Here is a 22,141-nt window from a genome sequence, read left to right on the forward strand (position 1 = left end):
GAGCGGCTGACCCACTTCAGCCTTCTTGCACCTGCCTTGCCCCAACACCAGCAAGAATCCTCCATCGCAGTGCCAAGCAATAGAAACACATGAGCTACCAATGGGAGCCATGCATGTAATTTAAATTTCTCCAGGAGTCACATTAAAAGAGTGAAAAGAAACAGGTAACATTCATTTTAAGACTACATTTCATTTAATGCAATGTATCTAAAATGTTCCAACATGTGCGTACTCCGTATACAAATCATTAATAGTTTACGTTCTTTTGTACAAAACTGTCGGAATCTCATGTCTTTTCCACTGACCGGGGCACATCTTTATCTGGACCAGCCGCATTCTCAGTGCTCAGTGCCCCACGTGGCCAGTGGCTGCCCTCCTGGCCCGTGCAGCTCTGCAGTCAGACCCAGGCAGCCCCCACCCCCAGGCACCCCCTCTGCCTGGCCCAGGGCCAGCACCCGGGGAACACTGCCCTGCTTCAGCCTCTCCTTTGCCCTGCTTTTCAGACATCAACGAGTGCGAGCACAGGAACCACACGTGCACCCTGCAGCAGACCTGCTACAATCTGCAAGGGGGGTTCAAGTGCATTGACCCCATCCGCTGTGAGGAGCCGTACATTCAGATCAGCGATAAGTAAGTCGTGGCTTCCCCTGGGAAATGGGCACGTGGGTGAGGGGCCAGGTTCAGGAGGCTGCCTGAAGTTTCAGGAAGATTCCTGGAGCTGACCAAGAGGAGAGTTCGGGAACTTTCTTTCCCTTTGACAACTTGGCTCTGGATACACGGGATTCTTGCTTGGGCTTCTCAGACGTCTTGTGCGTTGGACCCACTGGTGGTCGTGTTAGAGTGTAGGTCCCGACTCCGTGGGCTCGGGGTGGCCTGAGGGCCTGGCTTTCCAACAAGCTCCCAGGGGAGACGGACAGTCCCCCTGGACTGTGCTGTGAGCAGCGAGGAGCAGGGGATGTCACCAGGAAGTTCTCAGCCCCTGGGTACTTAGCTTCCTGTAATCACTTTTCCGGTGTCGCGATGTTCACTGTTCACCAGCTCACCAGATGGCAAATACTGGAACTGGGGACGGAACTAAAGGGAAGACCACCTCTACACCTGAAAGCCCTGGGCAGTGTTTGCCTGTGTGTGGCCTCCTAGGAGTTCCTTCTCTTTCTTTTCGTCCCCGTTTAACCATCCCAGTTCCTCCTCGGGAACACACACACACACACACACACACACACATGCACACACGTGCGCACACGCGCACGCACGCACACGCACACGCACACATGCACACACACACACGCATGTGCATCTTCTGCCCTCCTCTCTGCTGGTGACACATTTACCACCCTGAGCCCCGCCCTCGCCCTGGGATGCGCTGGACACGCCCCTGGTGTCCCCTAGGAATGCAGCCTCTCAGAGGAGGTCCTGGCGTAGCAGTGTGCTTCCCCCTCAGATCAAAACTGACAAAAGAAGTAAGCCAGTCAGAGAAAGATAAGTATCACATGATCTCACTCATTTGTGGAATATAATGAACAACATAAACTGATGAACCAAAACAGAGACAGAGAAGCACCCATCAGACCGTCAGACCTCAGGAGGAAGGTAGGCGAGGGTGGGGTGAGGGGCAGAGACCAGCCAAAGGACTTGTATGCAGGCATATAAGCCTACCCAATGGACGCAGACACCAGGGGGGTGAGGGCATGAGCGGGGTCAGGCAATGGGGGGTAAGGACACATACGTAATATCTTAATCAATAAAGAAAGAAAATTTTTTAAAGACTGACAAAAGAAGACAAAGCAGGGACAGGCCCTTTAGAGCGTCTTCGCTTGTTGCTCAGAGCTATGCTCCCAAGCAGCCCTTTGCAGAGGAGTCTCATATTTCTGGTCCCACGGCCCTTTGTGGCAGAGCTGAGCCGTGGGTTACTCCTACCGCCTTCTGTTCCCAGTTCTCTCTGGGTTGCTCCAGGCTGCCCTGGTCTGTGGCCTGGAAATCGACCGGGTTCAGCTGGCAGCACTGAGCTGGTGTTACGGCGGGTCCCCGGCAGGCCGCTGCAAACGCCCAGTGACCCCGGCCTCCGGGTCCCCGCGCAGTCAGACCCCAGCCACCTCTCCCAGGTCATTTCCTTGCCCAGGTGTCCTGTACTCCTGCCAACCTGAACAGGGCACGCTCTCACCTTTACCCCGGCGTGTCCCGCCTCCGGCTTTCACGCACACATTGTCTGCATGTGGAAGCCATTCCTCCCGTTGCCACGCAGACAGATCTGCCCCGCCTTTCAGAGCTCAGCTCCCTGCCAATCCCAGCTGCTGTGGCCCTCTTCAGCTGGGAGCCATCACTCCCTCCTCCCCAAGTCTTCTAGGAAACAGTTCTTCGTGTGACTTTTAATGTGACCCTTTGGCACCGGGGACATTTGACTTGGCAATTTCGATGCAGCCTTAAAGAGCAAAACTGTAAAAATGCTTTTACACACCCATTGAGGTGTTAGTCGAGATCCTGTTATGAGCCAAACACGGGGCCGAGTGCCCTGGGCTTTGCTCTTCGAGTAAAGGAGGAGAAAGACGTCAGACGTACCGTCACACAGGAGCACACCCTCGTAGGTGGTGACGGGTGCTATGAACGGGGAGAGCAGACATTTGCAAAATGAAACACTAGGTTGGACCTGGTCCAGACCGGGCGCTTACCAGCCCTTCTGAGGAAAGGACATTTGCGTTGGAATGGGAAGGTGAGTGGATGTTAACGTAACAGAGAGTGGAAGGGCAGACGGAACAGCATGTGCAAAGGCTACAAGGCTGGAGGGACCTTGATTTCTTCACTGTTAAAACTCATTGTTTTCTGTATAGAAATATGAAGTAAAATTTCTTAATGAGTGCGCATGGCTGGGGAAGTGAAGGGCTGTGCCATGGTGGCACATTTCACTGACGAAGCACATGAGAAACGTGAGTGGCGAGGGCCAGGACTCCGAAAACCAGACACCCACGGGTTATACCTCCAGTCACAACAGTATCTGATTGGCCAGAATGGGCCGTTCTCTAGGAAACAGAGAGCTCGCCGACGTGCCGGAGAGGTGTGAAAGGAGAGGCGTCCACAGTTACCGCATTTGGATGACAAAGACGGGGTGGCCTCCTTTTCGCGTTTTAAACGGGGGAGTGGTTCCGACCAGCGACTGGAAAGGACTGGCCACCTTCTCACACGATCCCCCTTGTCAACAGCCGCTGTATGTGTCCCGCCGAGAACACCGGCTGCAGAGACCAGCCCTTCACCATCCTGTACCGGGACATGGACGTGGTGTCCGTACGCTCCGTTCCTGCTGACATCTTCCAGATGCAAGCCACCACCCGCTACCCCGGCGCTTACTACATCTTCCAGATCAAGTCTGGGAATGAGGGCCGAGAATTCTATATGCGGGTAAGAGGGGTGGCGGGCGATGGTCACTATCTTTTTTTTTAAAAAAAATAAATATATTTTTATTGATCTCAGAGAGGAAGGGAGAGGGAGAGAAACACCAGTGAGGAGAGAGAATCATGGATCGGCTGCCTCCTGCACATGCCACACTGGGGATCGAGCCCACGACCCGGGCATGTGCCCCGACTGGGAACCAAACCGTGACCTCCTGGTTCATGGGTCGATGCTCAACCACCGAGCCACGCCAGCCGGGCAGATGGTCACTGTCTTCGACCATGCATCGTGTCGTCTAGGTTGGCCCGTGTTTCTAGAAACAGGTCAGCGTGCAGCTAGGAGGGGCTGGGGTAGAGAGGGCAGAGGAGAGGGGAGGGGAGTTAGGCCTCCAAGGTGCTGTTCCAGGAGCATTCTCTACGGCCTTGCGAGAGCCACTCTCCCCCGTGGGCCTCGGCATCCTCGTCTGTGCCCCGAGAAACGAGGCCAAGATGCAACTTTCCGCCTCTTTCCTCTGACAATCCCACGGGAGAGGCATTTGCATACCCTCTTATCCATCCACTCATCGGACAAACGCTTATCACGTGCCTACTATGCACAACTGGAAACTGGGAAAATGGCGTTTGGAAAACATCCCCAAACCCCCGCCGGCGTGGTACCTACGCTGCAGTGAATAGAAAGGCGTGCCTGGCGGAGGTGGGCTCTGCCTGCGTGTCCGACACAGTAGCCACGGTCTCTTTAAATTTAAACCAATTAAGATGAAATAAAATGATAAATCAGGTTCTTCCATGGCACCAGCGATATTTCAAGTGCCCGGTAGCCACACGGGGCTGCCGTATTAGCTCAGAGAGAGAGCAGCTCTACCTCCTGCCACCTCGGGTGGTGGCACCTCTTAGCGCCCACAGCTTAGGTGTTTTTCTCATTTCTGTGAGAATTTGGGCACTGGCCCAAAAATGGGTTCCAGAAAATCTGGAATTACCTGGATTATCCAAAATAATTCAAAATATGGCGGCCGAGGCCTGGAATGCCAGTTTCCTATGGCTGCTGTAAGACATTGCCAAAATCTTGGTGGTCTAAGACAACAGAAATTTATTCGCACACAGTTCTGGAGCCAAAAGTCTGAAACCACTTCCACTGAGCTGACATCGTGCGTTGGCCGAGCCCTGTTCCCTCTGGAGGCTCCGGGCGAGAATGCCTCCCGTCCCTCCTCCGGCTTCTGGTGGCTGCTGCCATCGCTTAACTCGTGGCCACATCGCTCCAGCCTCTGCCTCCAGGGGTACGGGGCCGCCTCCTCTCTGTGCAACCATCGCCCCCCTCCCCCTCCCCCCCCCCCCCCCCGCCCCGTCTCTCACAGTGACACTAGTGTTTGGGTTTCGGGCTACCCAGCGAATTCAGGATAATCGCTCTGTGGCCAGGTCCTTAACTTCATCACACCCTCAGTTTCCTTGTCCTTATACTGTAACAATGACAGGTTCCAGGGCTTAGGACCAGATATCTTGGCGGGGGGTGGGGGGGGGGGAATCTGCATTTCTAACAGATGCAGCAGGTGGTCCTCCAGAGTCACTGTGGGCAGCGATACGCAGAAAGATAGGCCATGAGAGCTTATCCATTCTAGGGCGGAGGGTCCAGGCCTGCAAGAGGGCCACGTGTCTGAGCTCTCTCCCTCTCCTCTCCCCATCTCCTGGCAGACTCTTCCAATCCCTGCCTCTGGGGATGCGACTATGAAAACAGGGAGGTCTCAGAAACAGAGGCTAGAACAGGTTAGAAAAGGTCCCAGGTGCTGGCGTCGTGCCTGCGTCCTCACTCACGTGTTTTTGGCAAGACCCAACGCAGGGCCAGGTCACGTGTGATAACAGGGCCTGTGAAGCCAACATCTGTAGGCCCGTGTAGCAAGGTCAAGGGCTTTGGGAGGAGATGGAAGGAGGGGAGGGGAGAGGCGCTTCTGCAAGATGAAGAAGACGGAGCTGTGTCTATGTCTGCCCTTTCCCCCAACCCTTCAGCAACAGCTGTCCACCAGAAACCCGCAGCTGGGAGCTTCTGGGGGAAGCCTCGCCCACTGGCCTTCACCAGCCTGGCCTCTCGCATCTGGACAGACAGCAGGGGCCCAATCAGAGGGCACACCGATGCTTCTCTTGGGGAGTTCCACCACCTGCCTCCGTATTTTCTCTCCCAACAGAATGGCAGACCTGCAGAAGGTGGTCTTGTCTAGGCAAGACTGGGCTCCCCAGGATGCCACCCACTGAAATCCCCCCAGACCCAAATGTTCCCGGTGGCTGACTTGTAAGAGTGACGGTGGAAAGGGGATTATCCTGCAGGTGGAGGGGCAGGTGTGAGGGCTCCTTCCTGGAGGCTCCCTCTGCTGCCTGGGGTGTCGCAGTAACTGGGGGCCCCTTGAAGCTCACAGCGCTGAGCTGCACGGAGCGTGTGCCCTCTCGGAGGACTTTGAGAAGGGCCCTCATTCTTTAGTATTTACTCAGAGGCTGCTCTGAGAATGGCTGAAGGAGCTGAGGGACGGGGAGGGAAGGTTCCGAGGGCTGAGTACAGGCCCCGTGTGGGGAGCCCGTGCCGAGGCCGCGGGCGTGGGAGGAGGAAGACGGACAAGGCGGCTTCCACGTGTCCAAGCTGCCCAGCATGCAGCACCCTCCTCAGGAGGCCACACGCTGTTGTTCTCTTTAAAAATGTCTTTTTCTTCTTTTTATATGACTTTGTTTTTACATATTTATGGAAGAAAAATGAGAGTGTACAGACAAACCAGAAAGTTACAGTGTCGTCACGCTAGTGTGGGCCCTGGAGCCGGGCCGAGCGCCTCCTTGGCGTCCTGCGCTTTGCCAAGCGTGTGACCTTGGGCCTGTTACCTAACCTGCTGGGCCTCCGCTTCCGCGTCTGGGAAGACGGACGATGGCAGTGTTTACCCTGGGATCAGATGAGATCACGCACGTAGCGCGGTGCCTGGGACACGGAATGACGGTTTTTATCAGGCAACTGGGATGGGCAAGGGTGGAACGTTCCCTGGCGCTCTTCTCACCCGGCTGTCGAGCCCGGCTCTCGGGGGGATTCCCAGGTTCTCTCGGTCACTGGAATGGTCTCCTTCTCCCACAGCAGAAGTCCGGGCTGGTGGAAGCGGAGCCCTCAGCCTCTCCGCCTCTCATTCAGTTGGTCCAGGGCCGACTCCATTCTGTCACTCATTCCTTCTTCCGCCACCAGCCTTAGTTCAGCACCGCCATGTAGGTGGCTTTGCGTCAGGCCCGAGAGTTCTGGAGCAAACAGGACATAGCCTCTGCCCTTGCGGAGCCCACACTGAGGAGAGGGGCCGGGCGGGGGGGGGGGGGGGGGCGGGGGGGGGAACGACCAGGCAAACATTTACAATGCAAAGTGGGGGTTCTCAAGTAGTGTGAGTGCTGTGAGGCGGCAGGAAATGGAGAGGTCCCGAGACCTCATCGTTGAGCAGAGTGGTCAGAGCATGACTTAGTGAGTCAGGCACTCTAGTACCATGTGCAAGTTCTGTAACCTTAATTAGTGTCCTTAACCTACTTACACTGCAGTGTTAGGAGGATCAAGTAAGAGATGTATGAAAGGTCGTAGCCAACTGCATAGTATCAACCACTACCCCCACCTCTACCCACCACCATCTCTACCTCTACCCACTACCACCTCCACCCACCACCACCTTTACCATCATCATCATCATCATCATCATCATTACCACCACCACCACCACCACCACCACCACCACCACCACCACCATCACCACCATCATTTTCCAATGACCACCAAGTCCATCGATGACCAGAGGCTTCCAGGAGCTGCTTCATTAATGCTCTGACTCTGCCCTAAAAGCCTAGAGGAGGTGCAAGTGGCTGCCCTCAGCTCTCCTGACAGGCACTTGAGTCCTCCCTTGTGCAGGGGGCTGGCCTTTCTCCGGCTGCTGCCGGTCGGAGCCGGGTGGAGATTGAACTTGCTGATCTCTATAGCTATTTCCAAATTGGAGGCTTTGACCGGGAAAGCCCCACGGAACAACTTGGAAGTGTCCAGTTGTTCCATTCCCCGTCCCGGGCTTTGCAGCTCTCCCTCCAGAGGGCTACCCTCAGCTCAGGGTTCTCAACCCTTGGCCTTTGCTCATGCAAACAATAAAAACTGGTGAGATATTTGTGTATGTAAACGCTGCATTTCCCTGTGTGGCTGTGCCCGCTGAAGTCCTGGCCCAGGGCCCCCAGGTTTTGCAAGAGCTGACAAGGAAGTCGGAGTGAGCCTCTACGTGAGCAGGTGCCAGTTTGCCTTGATGCTGACGCGAACAGAGGGAGCGGATGCCAAGAGGAAATTGCACCAGCGGACAGTGGCGGTCCCAGTACCTGGCTGGCACCTGTCTGCCAGCCCCACCCTTGACGTGCCTGTGGAGCGCTTGGGGATGCCCAGAACTTTACAGGAGATCGATAAAACACCTGGTGTGGCCAAGCTTCTTGATTCTGCAGAGACTGTTGCTTTCAGTTGCTGGGCTCTGCAGCTGGTAGGAAGCGATTGTCCAGCGTATCCTCGTGTCCTCTCCAGGGGCCCACTGTGTGGCCATTCACTGAATCCTGAGCGTCTCTCCTGAAGGGCCGTGCGGGAGAGGAACAGTGCTACCCACCAGGCGCTTGTGGCGATTGTGCAGAGAAACAGGCCTGGAGATTGCCGTCAGAAGCACCTGAATGAAGTCCCTCAGCTCTGGGTGCCCCTGAGCAATTCCTTAACCTCCCTGGGCCTCAGTTTACTTATTTATAAAATGGGGAAATAATGAGACACCTTTAATACGGCAGCCAGGGTCTGTGCTTTCCGATGGGCACTTCCCAGTTAGTGTGCCCACGAGTCACCTGGGGATTGTGTTAAGCGACGGATTCTGGCGCAGGAGGTCACAGGTGGGGCCTGAGGTCCTGCATCTCTAACCAGCTCCCAGAGGATGCTGATGCTGCCGGTCCAGGGACCACACTCTGAGTAGCAAGGCCTTTCGGGGCTTCCATGAGGATGACATAAGCACATGTACATCCAAGTGGCCAGAGGAGAGCCTCACACGTGGTGATGGGTGCTCGATTGATGTCGGGCTGCTGTCCCTCCCTCCTCAGGACTTTAAGAAAAAGATTCAGTGGAGGAGAAAAGTTCAGGTGACATTAGGAGGACCACAGCGATAGTTGCAGAATGGTAAAGCTGGAGGTGACTACGGTCTCTAGACAGGAGCCACAGCAGGGCTGCGCATGGAAGCCAACTGGAGGCTCATGAACAAATGACAGGTGCCCCAGGCAACATGACAATCCACGGAGGAAGAAGATCTAAGAGTCCGAGGTGCTTTGGGGGCTATTAGGAGCTGGGCCCCAAGAGGTGAAGTGACAGCTTTAGGTCACTGTTTCATCAATCCTTTGTTCTTTCATCCAAGACATATTTACTGAACACCTACTGTGTGCCAGGCACCACAGTGGTGGTTAGGGGATTCAGTGGTGACAAACCTAACCCTGTAGATCTGATCTCTACAGAGCTCCTGGTCTAGTGGGGACCTGAACATCAGAGGTGGTCTAAGTAAATAGTGTGGATGATGACACGCGGTCATGAATACTTCCCATTCTAGGCAGAGTAGCAGGTGTAATGGCAGAGGGTCCAGAGGGTGGGTAGGAAGGGTGACTTCGATCGAGGAAAGTAGGGAAGGCTCCTCGGAGGAAGCGATGTTTCTAGATGAGACCTGAAGAGTTAGCAGGAAAGAGCCAGGTGGAGTGTGGGGATTCCAGTGTGACGGAAGTGGGCCAGGGGGAGCACCCTGATTGGGGCTGCAGGAGTGGGCTGCGACCAGACCACCCAGGCTTCTGTGGGGGTCGTGTGGGAGGCCACGCGTCCCAAGGGACAGCTCTGCTTTTCTTGCCTTCTCTGCTGTTCCTGGGGACCAGCTGCCCCTGCCCCCTCAGGCAGGCCAGGCCTTCTCTAACAAATGCCCCCCGTTCTGTCCGCAGCAAACAGGCCCCATCAGTGCCACCCTGGTGATGACACGCCCCATCAAAGGGCCCCGGGACATACAGCTGGACTTGGAGATGATCACTGTCAACACCGTCATCAACTTCAGAGGCAGTTCCGTGATCCGACTGCGGATATACGTGTCGCAATACCCGTTCTGAGCCGGGGCCGGAGCCTCCGACACGCCTCTCACCAGCACCAAGGGCCAGGAGACGGGGAGCGACGAGAGGGAGAATGAGAGGGAGACAGACGCCCCGCCTTTCCTGCTGAACGTCCCCCGGAGTCAGCCCCACTGTCCTGGCCACGCCTGCATTATCGTAGACCTGCCGATCGGAGGACACGCTTCCCCAGTTCCTACAGTGCAGTATCGACAAGGGTTATCCTTGGCACCCTGGCCCGAGGGTCACGGTGGTTTTCCCAGGCCTTCCGTTTACCTTCATATTTTTCAAAGAAATAGATTAGGTTTGCTGGGGTCTGAGTTCATGCTCAAAACCGGGAACAGAGTCCTCCCCGCTCCTCCGTGCCTCCCCACCCCCCCTCCCGCGTCCACGCTGATTGCCGCTTTGCAAAGGCTCACAGAGCCCCCGGGGACGCTGTGTGTAGCTAGTCCGCTTCCTGTATGCACAGAGAAGGCTACGGAGAGAAGCCACTGCAGGACCCAAGGGTTCTTACAGAGTCTACGCCAAATCCACGTCTGGTATCTGCAGCCGTAAAAGAAGGCTTAGAGTTGTCCTGAAACTTGTATAACTGTTTAATCCTTTCTTTTTGTTCATTTTGAGTTTTTCGTCTTTTGTTTTGTTTTTAATTAAAAAAAAAGAATAAGTGGTAGAATTCGTTCCGGAGGCCTTCGGGCACATGTTATGTTCTGTCTTCCCAAACCCAGTCTCCTCTCCATTTTAGTCCCGTGTTTCCTCTGAGGACCCCTGCATCATGCTTGCTTTCGAATTTTGACCCGACTGGGTTGGAAGGTGGAGGTCTCCGAACTGATGAGGTATCTGAAGAGAGTCTGTGTGTGATTCATCCGGGCACCGTAGGGGATTCTGCACTTGGGCCGGTTCTAGCTCTCTGTGAAGCTGCTTATTGTGCTGAGAAGCTGGCAGGAGCAGCTGGAGAGCTTGATCATCATCATCATCCTTCAGGCACCTGGTGGGGAGCGAGGGTGGGAAGCAGAAATGAGGTGAAGAAGTCAGCGGAAGGATAATCCCAAATCCTATTCATTTGACTAGAAAACTAGCAAGTCCTCTGTTCTGAGGATTAGTTCCAGGGACTCTTCCAGAACAGGAATCTATTCAAGTCACTTTAAATGAGGGGCCCTCACCCTTGACTGCCTGGGGAAACAAGAAGGGAGCTTTTAAGAAAAAAGCTGACTTCCTGGGCGGCACTCCCAGAGGTTCTGATTAAGTTGGGCTGAGGCAGGGCCCAGGCATGGGGAATCTTAAAAACTCTAATAAGCGGTCGGAGTTGAGAGCACGTGGTTAGAAACCCTGTAAAGAGAGGGAGACAAAGGTGGCCCCAGTCCCGGCCACCTTGCCCTGAACGTCTTTTTTAGTTCCTTGTAGGGTTCACCATCCTTGTCCTGATCGAGGCTCTGCATTTCCTCCAAGCGTCAGACCCCCAGACAGAGGCAGAGAGTTGGCAGTGCCCGTCCCGGTTAGGGAACAGGTGGGGCCGCTGCCCTGGTGTCCCACCTGCAAGCTGGCCCGAGCTTCAGAGGAGGCGGTGCCCTCCCCGGTGGCCGAGGTTGCCTCTAGAGCAGGGGTTCTCAACCTGTGGGTCGCGACCCCTTTGGGGGTCGAACGACCCTTTCACAGGGGTCGCCTAAGACCATCGGAAAACACATATATAATTACATATTGTTTTTGTGATTAATCACTATGCTTTCATTATGTTCAATTTGTAACAATGAAATTGGGGGGGTCACCACATCATGAGGAACTGTATTCAAGGGTCGCTGCATTAGGAAGGTTGAGAACCACTGCGCTAGAGGGTGGACCTGTGGATGCTCCCGTTCTACCCATTCGGATATATTTATTAAACCCTACTGCATGCTGGGAACTGGGCCCTGGGTTCTTAGGGTTGAGAGGGGTTTCGTAGAGCCTTAGAGCTGGTTCTTCAGTGGAAGGAATGGCCTGTTGGGCCTCCTTACCCAGAGAGCATTTCTCATTTCTCACACCCACACTGCACACCTAGCTTTGTCTTATTCTCCGAAACAAATCCCATCTGAACCGTTTCCCACTGTGCTCCCTCAGCAGGTCAGGTGATGTTAACAATAACATTCACAGCAAATGGCTCAGCACGCCCGTTCCTCAGCTGAAGAGAGCGGACGGTTTCCTGCAGACTTGCCGGCTCAGGGGCCCCGCTTAGCTCTCCGCTGAGCAAAGACCAGAAGGGGGCCCTGAGCCGGGCTGCGCTTGCTCGCTGGGTCGGAGGCTGAGGCCTCGGGAGTGGGCGTGGAGTCAGGGCTGCTGAAGGTTGATGTGAGCTCTGCATGGAGCAGCTCTGAATTACCGGTCCAGGTTCAACCCCGCACACGGGTAAGGCTGCCTTGAACTTCTGGAAGAGAGGGAAGGGAAGCTTTGTTCTGGTCTCAGAGGTGCCACATTGGGAACTAGACCCGAGTCTCTAGTCGAGAGCTTGCATTTTATTTGTGCGAAAAGGTGGCTTCCTGCTCCTAAGGAAAAAAAAAGCCCAGAGAGTCATAGAAGCCGGCTCCTTGGGCCCCAGGTCGCTCTTTCCCAGCCTGACCTGATGAATTCAGTGCCAGTGAATCAGAAGCGTGTGGGATCCATTTACCTTAAAATACACTTGGGCCTAAAATTCAAGGGGGAAACACTCAGGGGCGAAACATGTACCGTAAGGCCAGACCCCAGACTTGGGAAGCAGCTCCAGAGGTTCCCAGAACCCGAAAGGCTGTTTACTTTGCCGCCCCCTCCCCTCAAGAAGAGACAGATGTTGTTCTTTTAGCAAGATTGCGGCTAAGCCTGCCCTTTGAATCACACAGCATCGTGCTCCCTCCACCAGAGTCTGTGGGGCTGGCTGTTCGATGGACGCTTGAAATATCTGGGCATTCGGCACCTGTCCCTTCTCAGCTGGGCGAGGGCTTGTCTTAGACCCCTGCTCTGTGCTGCTCCAGCAGGTCCTGTAGGATGAAGGGGTCTGTGGTGGAAGGGGCGCCGGATTAAGAGCAGGGACATCTGCAAACGTCCTTGTGTTACTGTCTCATCCGGGTTCATTAAGGACCCAAACTTCTACTCAGCGGCCTCTGATTCTCAAGTTTTGTGATTCCTTGAAATGTGCTCTGGGGACGACAGCCAGCATTTCCTTTAAACAGCCCCGGAGAGCCGAAACCGGTTTGGCTCAGTGGATAGAGCGTCGGCCTGTGGACTGAAAGGTCCTAGGTTCGATTCAGGTCAAGGGCATGTACCTGGGTTGCAGGCACATCCCCAGTAGGAGATGTGCAGGAGGCAGCTGATCGATGTTTCTCTCTCATCGATGTTTCTAACTATCTCTCTCCCTTCCTCTCTGTAAAAAATCAATAAAATATATTAAAAAAAAAATAAACAGCCCCGGAAAGTTTCACGGGGGTTTGCCAACCAGAACACTTTCTGATTGGTGTGGGAGCTGCACACCTGTGGCCTCTCAGGCCTGGGTTAGGTTTTCCTAGGTAACTGGCTTGGCCCTTGTACGTTGTTTTCCCAGATGGTGGAAACATTTCAATAGGTGGGATGACTTCATTTTCAGTGGTTTCAATGTATTTTTGTGGGCTGAATGTTTATTGCAAGGTGCACAAGTTCTTCCTGAACCGAGAGAGAGAGAGAGAGAGAGAGAGAGAGAGAGAGAGAGAACATGACAAAGGAGCAACTATTCTTTACTCCCCTCTCAGCTCATGCAATCCTGTTGGTAAAGGTTTCTGTCCCGAGGGGAGAACATGCCGTGGTTGAACGCCCTCCCACCCACCCAAATTTGGCTGAGCCAGTTTCTGGATTCAGAGAAATAACCAAGATGGATTCCAGTTCATGGATAAGAACATGTGTCCAGGGTTTATCAGCCAGTGAGACCAAACTAGGAGACAGTGTGATAGGAGCATTTTAGCAGCGCGAAGAAATGATTTGGGTTGGATTTTAATAGTTATCGGCATTGATTTCACACTACAAAATCCTTATGAACCTCCACAGACACATCTTTAACATTTAGAATGAGATGCCTCTTGCTTAGAACTATTACATGCATTGAAGGGAAACACAAAATCTACGTGAGGTGAAAAGTTTCGTCCTTTTTGATACAGTTTGTATGTACTGTAATGCAGTCTTTTCTAGAAAAAGAAAAAAAGTCAACATTTTAAAAACTTTTCATTATTTTGGAATTGGCCGGTGCTCATCACCTACAAACAAATATACAAATCGTTCCTTCTTGTTGATATTTTTGTCTTCATATCTTTGTATCTTTACTCAGCAGATGACTGTCTCCATTGGAACTCCAGAAAACTAAAATATGTTAAAAAAAAATAATGAAGAGGCTTCAGGACAAAGGGAATGAATGCACAGAAGCGAGCTTTATCGCTTGGGCAGCTTTTATTGCGATGACAGCCCTGAGTTAGAATCTTTGACTTGCTAATGCTTTCTAATAATGAATCTTCCCGAGTAGCCATCAGTGAAGTATGCATTAGGGAGAGAAAAGAGTTGTCAACCTAGGAATGATCTATTAATAGGTCATTGACGTGTTCTCTCACAGTGGTGGTGACATGTATATTACATGGTGATTATAGGCAGTGACAAACAGGCCGTGACAAACCTTCATTCAGGAATTTGGAATATTCTTGAACAATAATGTCACATAAAGGCAGGGGTAAATTGTATGTCTATATAAACACCACGGTCATTAGGATACTCATTTATCAAGGTCTGGTAGATTATTAATTAATTAACACTGATTTAGGGCCAAAGAGTCACTGGATAGCTTGATGCCACTGAAGTGTAGGTTTTGTTTGGGGAGAATTGTTCTGGTTTCAACCTAGCCTTTTTTTTCAAATTCTTACCATCTGCCCTTCTATGTGAAAGGCATTCGACGTTGCAGAACCAGCTTGTATCACACGGTAGTGACTGTCCCTTAAAACAGGTGCCTTGGGTTCTTCTGAGGTTTTTTCTTTCTTTTTAAATTAAATTTGTTGGGCCCGGCCAGTGTGGCTCAGTGGTTGAGTATCGACCTATGAAGCAGGAGGTCAGGGTTTGATTCCTGGTCAGGGCACATGCCTGGGTTGCGGGCTCGATCCTCAGTGTGGGGCGTGCAGGAGGCAGCTGATCCATGATTCTCATCATTGATGTTTCTCTCTCTCCCTCTCCCTTCCTCTCTGAAATCAATAAAAAATATTTTTAAAAAGATTAATTACATTTGTTGGGGTGAGGTTGGTTAATAAGGTTATATAGGGTGATATATAACCTTCCGAGGATCCTTCCAGCTGAGCATCTATGCACATTTAGGGAGAGCGAGCCCCCCTTGCCTCCTGCTTGTTTTCCTGTCGGAACATTGGAATTTACTAGGGCAACGGTAGAGATGGGGCAGCACCTGGAGGAGCAGGAGTTGCTCCTTCCAGCTAATACTCAGCCGATACTCGGCTAATACGCAGCTAATAAATACTTGGCTCTTCGCGCTCAGTCCCTTCAACCCCGTGCTTCCATCTGGGGGATCCCCTCAACGCTGCCCTTCTTAGTTTCCCCCCGATCTCACTCAGCCCCACGCCACTCCTTTGCTGGTTCTTCAACAACCTGCGGAGGGCTGAGGAGGGAGGGGAGAGGGGGAGGCTGGGGCTGGAGCTGGTGCTCTTGTTGCCCCCCTCAACACCCCCACCCCGCCAAGGTTGACCTCTGCTTCCTCACTCACTTCTGAGCAAGGTCATGGGCTTGAGAGAATCCTTCACCCTCTCTCTTCCTCTTCTCATGTCTTCCCTTTCTTCTCTCCTCTCGCTTCTTTCCTTCTCTGCACCGTCTCCCCACCCCGACCTCATCTCCATCCGAGGGTGGGAGCCGGTGGTCAGGGATGGGACCGGTCCAGGGAAGGCGGCGCTGGGAGCTGGATCCGTGGGACAAAGGACAAGCTGTTGGTGAGCTTTGCCCACGTCTCCCTCCAGCTCCTCTTCTCCTGCAAGCACGCGGAACCTCTCCCCACTCGCCAGAACACCCCTTCCTCGGCAAAGCCAGGCCTTCCTTCTTCTCATTCCTCTCCTGTTGTCCCGGCTCAAAGGGAAAGCCTCTCTGTTCAGTCACCCTCCTCGTGGCTGTTCACGAGGCCTCTCTCAGGGCTCCTCCCGATCTCCTCTCTCCGTTCCAGGCCGGCTTCTATCATTCCAACACCCCGACTCCCCGGGCCAGGCCACCCCCGCTCATTCCCAAAATGCACTTTAAAAAAATCTGTCCAGCCCTCCCTTTGTCCCTCGTCCATCACGGTATCTAGTGGCTTGACGTGGTGTCGACATCCTTCTCGTAATCTGCATCAGTCAGGCTGTCCCTTTAAATACGGACAGTGTTCAGTCTCTAGAGACCAGACTCTCTTTGGCAGTAACAATCCTTGCCCTTCTTTGTAAAATGTGGTCTTGCACGCTTCACAGATTACAGAGTTATTCATCCAAATGAGTCCCTGACAGTACGTGGACTGTAGCCTTCATTCAGCTTCACCTTTAGCTTTGCCACTTCCACCCGTACCCTTGATATCTGGCTTTGATTTCAAGGATGATTAGGAATTCCTCAAGCACGGGGAGGGAAGGGCGCCGAGAAGGCCAGCGTGGTGGGGCAGAGGATGCAGGGCGTGTGTATGGCAGGGAGGGGCAGACGTCGAGGCCGGGTTTTAGGGGAGGGTCATCTAACTGAGTTGGGACTGTATTGCAGAGACCGTCATTTTACAGAACACCGGCCCCTGGAGATGCTGACCAGTGCTCCAAGGGCAAAGAGCTCACTTGCTTCATAGATTGGGGAATCTGAATTCGGAATCCCCCTTTTTAAAAGATTCACAATTGACATTAGAAAATGAAAGCCTCTGAGAAGTCCTGCAATGAAAAGGAAACCTGTTTAATTTTGCATAAATGTTCATCAAACTTATTTGCAAGGGAAATTACCCCTCCTCCTCCCTGCCCAAGAACAATCAAGTCCTTCAGGAACCGTTTTCTGTAGAGTCTGGGAATTGCTCCTGTCTGCTCAGAGGAGTTATGGTAGGGTTGTTATTTTGTTGTGTTTTGTTTTTTAATTAAAGAAGAGACATGGCCTTATTTTTAGGAAGATCCCTTTGGAAGTGATATATGAAAATGGGAAAGCCCTAACCAGTTTGGCTCAGTGGATAGAGTGTCGGCCTGCGGACTGAAAGGTCCCGGCTTCGATTCCGGTCAAGGGCATGTACCTTGGTTGCGGGCACATCCCCAGTAGGGGGTGTGCAGGAGGCAGCTGATTGATGTTTCTCTCTCATTGATGTTTCTAACTCTCTATCCCTCTCCCTTCCTCTCTGTAAAAAAAAAAAAAAAAAAAAAAAAAAAAAGAAAGAAAATGGGAGAGATAGGAGTCAAGAAAAGTATTGCAGTTGTTCACATGGGAGATCATTATCTCTAAACAGATAGCGTAAGGCTGACTAGCTCCCTGCTTAAAACTCTCCTACCATCCCCTCTGCCTACCGGTTAAGGTTCAAACTCCCGAACACGATTGACAAAGCTTCCATGGTCTGGTTCCTGTCTACTACTCCAGCCCCAGCTCCAACCCTTTCCCTCCTTTATAATGAATTCTCAAACAAACAAACAACTCTCCCAAACCTGAAAGGCTTGTATATTCCCTTCAGGTGTTCTTGCTGGAGCTCTTCTCATTGGCAGTTCTTCTCTGTGCCCACTTGGCAAATGCCCATTCATCCGTCAGCATTCCCCTTGGAGCCTTCCAGACCCACCCCTGACACCCTCCACGGCGTTGCCCACCCTGTTTCCCACTCCTGTGTACAGCGATTTGCTCCTTCTGTGGTACCTGTGCTTCTGTGGTTGTGGTGACCACGTGGAGTTCTGAAATGCTAACTCCTTCGAGACACTATGTCTCTGTAGCTCATCACTGTAGACATAAGGGCTAATACAGGGCCTGGCACAAAGCACATGGTCATGTGAGCGACTGTGATGATGGGGAGTGACGAGAAAATGGAGAGAAGGGGAAAGAATCAAGAGAGCTGTCAGAGATGGAATCAGCAGGTCTTGGGGATTTATAGGGCGTGGAGGCTTAGGGAGCTAAGGGACACCCTGACTTGAGCTGAAGAATACTTTAGATTACAGTGGTTCTCAACCTTCTGGCCCTTTAAATACAGTTCCTCATGTTGTGACCCAACCATAAAATTATTTTCGTGGCTACTTCATCACTGTAATGTTGCTACTGTTATGAATCATAATGTAAATATCTGATATGCAGAATGGTCTTAGGCGACCCCTGTGAAAGGGTCGTTCGACCGCCAAAGGGGTCGCGACCCACAGGTTGAGAACAGCTGCTTTAGAAGGATGAGTTTTGGTAGTGGGGGAAGGTGAATTTCATTCTAAATGTGCATCTCTTAAGACAACATTTTTTAAAAAAATATATTTTATTGATTTTTCACAGAGAGGAAGGGAGAGATATAGAGAGCTAGAAACATCGATCAGCTGCCTCCTGCACATCCCCCACTGGGGATGTGCCCGCAACCCAGGCACACGCCCTTGACTGGCATCGAACCTGGGACCTTTCAGTCCGCAGGCCATCCACTGAGCCAAACCGGTTTCGGCAAGAAAACATTTTTGAGGTATAATTTACATATAGTGAAATGCATAGGTCTTCATCACACAGTTACATACCCTTGGGCAAATAGAATATCTGAATTGGAGTGACTGTGAGACATTGGGTGCAGGTAGTGAGGATGGTCAGCAGCATGTGTTCAGTGGGAGAGTTTGGGGCCAGGGACTGGGCCCTGGGGATCCTTGTGAGAAGTGCTTCTGGGGAAGCAGATGGGGTGGCTACTTGGGACTGAGAAGCCGGAGGACGCAGTCTGTGATCTAAATGACCACATGTACTCATGAGAGCTGCCGTCCCCTCAGAGGGAGTCAGTAACTTGCTTCCTGAGTGACAGGGATCCTAGCCCCAGTGATTGTGATCAGCAAACACCACACATGAAGAAAAAATGCTAAGATAAACAAAAATGACTCAGAGCCTAATATGAAAACCGAAAATTGCATACTATCTATTAGCTTCCTGAAGCAGCAAAGTCTTTTTCTAATTAACCCATTAGGCAAATAGATGTTCTTGGCTGGAGGTTAGCATTCATTCCCCTCCCAAGTCTACTGCATTTACCTAAATGGACAGGAAAATTTCGGATGGCCTTAGGAGGTATGGTGATACCGTGGGAATATCTCTAGTCTGGGAGACTATGCATCTCTGGAAAAAGAGTGACCTTTTTTCTCTCTTGACCTTGGGTGAGTCACTTGGCCTTGCTGAGCCTCGAGTCCTTCTTTTGTAACCTGAATCCGGTATTTACTCAACTCCTCAACAAGTGTTTTTCAAGTTTCTCCTCTGTTCCTGGCTCTGGGCTTGTTAAGAATCCCCGCTCTAACAATTCTTTGCTCTGGCCCTTGGCCAGGTAGCCATCACTCTCCATTTCAAAACATGCCTGTGTTCCCTGAGCTAGAGAACAGAAAAATGAGCTGCGCATCCCCAGGTCCCTTATAGGAATTCTGTTCTGGCTCAGACAACGGGGGGTATTGGTGCCAATCTGGGGAGGCAGAGGGGGCCTGGGATTGGAGTTGATAGACCTGGATTTGGATCCCAATTCTGCCATTTACTAGTTTGTGACCTGGAATAAGTTGGCTAGGTCCTCTGAGCTCATTTTCCTCTTCCATTAAATGGGATAAAGATAGGTCTTCGTTGTTTTGAGAAATAAGATGTGTGTGGAAATGCTTTCCTCCCCTATTATCCTGGCAAGTAGCAATGGCCCCAGGCCTTCCTTAACCTCAAATGTTCCAAACAACAAAGCCATTCACCTGAGTCACAGCTCCGTTTATAAATAGTTCCTGGAACTGGCAGGACCAAAGTGGCCCCACTTCCCTCAGCACATTCTCAGCAATTTCCTTCTCACTCCTTTTCATTTCATTGCATTTCATTTCACTGAGACTTGAAATTAGGTCATTTCCTCTCCACTTCCTACAAACTGGGAATGTGGTTCCTAGCAACATTTTTCACTCTTCCCACGAACTATGGATGTACCAGGGAGGTCATTGTGGTGGAATTTTATTGATAATGCCTCCATATAGACCATGACAGATCAAAGGATCTAGAAATTATGTCACAAGGTCCAATCACCTGTTTACAATGAGGACTCTGAGGCTGGGGACAGGGAGTGGACTAGCTGCAGGTCACCCGGTGGTGGACTGACATATAGGTTTCTTGATTCCTGGTCTAGCTCACTTTCCTCTAAACCACAGAATCTTTCCAGTCCTAAATCCTGTTAGCTGCTTGCGTCTCAAGCGGTCTGAGAGCTATTTGCTTAATCCTTGCCCTTTTGTGCGGAAGGACATTCACCAATTTAGACCACTTCCATGGGAGTTCAGTAAGGTCAACCCTGGCACTGTGCTGGACACCAGAAACCACTAAGAGGCCAGAAACCACAAAGTGGCAAGTCAAGTCAGAGTAGAGAGAGAATGTCCATCATTGGAAAAGGAAAGACTTCAGAGGCGTTAGGGGGAAATGAACTGCTGCCTGCAGTCTGAAGACCTGGGAGAGAAGCAGAAAGTGCTCCCACGTGGTGCTCCAGTCTTGGAAGTTCATTAGGATCACGAGGAAGTACTCATAGGATGGACAGCTCTGGCTGACAGTGGGGGCAATTTTTGGTGACACTGCATGGGGCAGATACTGTTCACCCCACGCCTAGAATGCTCAGGGTATGGACTGTGGAGACTGAGAGGAATGTGTCCGTCTGTCAGTCAGTGGATGCTGCCCTGGACACTTTGGGGAGATACTAAAGGAGTACAAGAGGTCGTCCCACCCTTGAGGAACATTCCAGAAGACCACCCTTAGCTTTTCTTCTTTAAAAGCTTTCTTCAGGCTACCAATGAATGCATGAGTAAGTGGAACAACTTACCTCTCTCCCTTCCTCTTCTTCTTTTTCTTCTTCTTTGTCTCCAAAATCAATTGGAAAAACAACAACAACAAAACTTTGTTCAGGCCCTGGCCGGGTAGCTCAGTTGGTAAGAGTGTTGTCCCCATATGCCAAGGTTGTGACTTCTGTCTTTGGTCAGGGCACATGCAAGAAGAAGCAACCAATGAATGCATAAATAAGTGGAACAGCAAATTAATGTTCCTCTCTCTCTCTCTCTCTCTCTCTCTCTCTCTCTCTCTCTCTTTCTCATCAATCAATAAAAAGAATTTAAAAAGTTTAAAAGCCTTACTCAGCTTGTTTGGTCTTTCCCATCTTCCAACAACAATCTCTTACATTCCAATCCTCCTCCCTCCTGGTATTTCCTCCTCTTCTATGTGTCCATAGGTACAGTTTACCTTATTTCTATTCTCTATGCTTGTGAACTCCTAAGACCTGGGAAGCAATATTGTTCTTTCCACCTTTTATAGGAAAAAAGCAAATCAAACCCAGAGATACATGGAATTGCTGAAGGTCACCTGCTTTCAGGGACAGAGCTTGCCCTAAACTGCAGGCAGAGCCCTTCCTGCAAACCCAGGCCCTTTCTCTGCGGGGTTGGCAGCGTCAGCCCGTAGCCTGGAAAAATCCACCCCGTTTGGACTAGCCGTCCTGTCAGAGCGCGTGCTGTGGCTACTTAAGTCCATTCCATGTAGATACCATGTTGTGTTTTAGGACCCGATTCCAAGCCTGGTCTTAAATTGTTTACGAACTGGTTGGAAGAGCTCTGGATTTTTACTCTGGCCTCAGAGAAATGTTCTTACTAGGTTACACGACTATTTTGAAACTCAGTCCTTACTCCTTTTTTTTATTCAATAAAAGTTTGCGCAAACAATGCATCCCACAGGAGAAACTTGCGCCAGATTCCAGATGTTTAACACGTTTGCTTCAGATATTGGAGTTCATGGCCTCTTGTGTTTGTTAGACCAAAAAATGTACGACCATAGAAATAATCTTTCATATCGAGGAGTGCTGCAAGGTCAGGCTGGATTCTGGGCACCTGTGGCATTTCAACAAGCTTCTTGATCACAGGGTTTCCCGTGGTGTGTGTGTGTGTGGGGGTGGGGTGGGGTGTGGTGTGTGTGTGTGTGGTGTGTGTGGTGTGTGTGTGTGTGTGTGTGTGGTGTGTGTGGTGTGTGTGTGGTGTGTGTGTGTGGTGTGTGTGGTGTGTGTGTGTGGGGGTGTGTGTGGGGTGTGTGTGTGTGGTGGTGTGTATGGTGTGTGTGTGGTTGTGTGTGTCTGTGTGGTGGTGGTGGTGGTGGTGTGTGTGTGGTGTGTATGTGTGTGTCTGTGTGTGGTGGTGGTGGTGGTGGTGGTGGTGTGTGTGTGGTGTGTGTGGTGTGTGTGTGTGTGTGGTGTGTGTGTGTGTGTGGTGTGTGTGTGTCTGTGTGTGGTGGTGGTGGTGGTGTGTGTGGTGTGTGTGTGTGTGTGTGGTGTGTGTGTGTGTGTGGTGTGTGTGTCTGTGTGTGGTGGTGGTGGTGGTGGTGTGTGTGTGGTGTGTGTGGTGTGTGTGTGTGTGTGGTGTGTGTGTGTCTGTGTGGTGGTGGTGGTGGTGGTGGTGGTGTGTGTGTGGTGTGTGTGGTGTGTGTGTGTGTCTGTGTGGTGGTGGTGGTGGTGGTGGTGGTGTGTGTGTGTG

At 51.6% G+C, this 22,141-nt stretch overlaps 1 protein-coding gene across 2 annotated transcripts in view; it reads left to right on the forward strand.

Annotated features, from left to right (window-relative positions):
• The window catches only part of FBLN5 (fibulin 5), a gene marked incomplete at its 5' end in the record, with an annotated part of 70,288 nt that extends 60,106 nt beyond the window's left edge, over window positions 1-10,182 (forward strand). For both annotated transcript variants that reach the window (XM_081097413.1, XM_081097414.1), the window contains 3 exons: window positions 504-630; window positions 3,195-3,390; window positions 9,348-10,182. In XM_081097413.1, coding sequence (XP_080953539.1) covers window positions 504-630; window positions 3,195-3,390; window positions 9,348-9,509 — 485 coding nt within the window. In that variant the 3' untranslated portion in view covers window positions 9,510-10,182. The remainder of the gene's footprint in view (window positions 1-503; window positions 631-3,194; window positions 3,391-9,347) is intronic.
• Window positions 10,183-22,141: the final 11,959 nt, after the last annotated feature.

The sequence above is a fragment of the Myotis nattereri genome (genome assembly GCF_964212035.1).
Source record: "Myotis nattereri genome assembly, chromosome: 1".
Taxonomy (NCBI): Eukaryota; Metazoa; Chordata; class Mammalia; order Chiroptera; family Vespertilionidae; genus Myotis; species Myotis nattereri.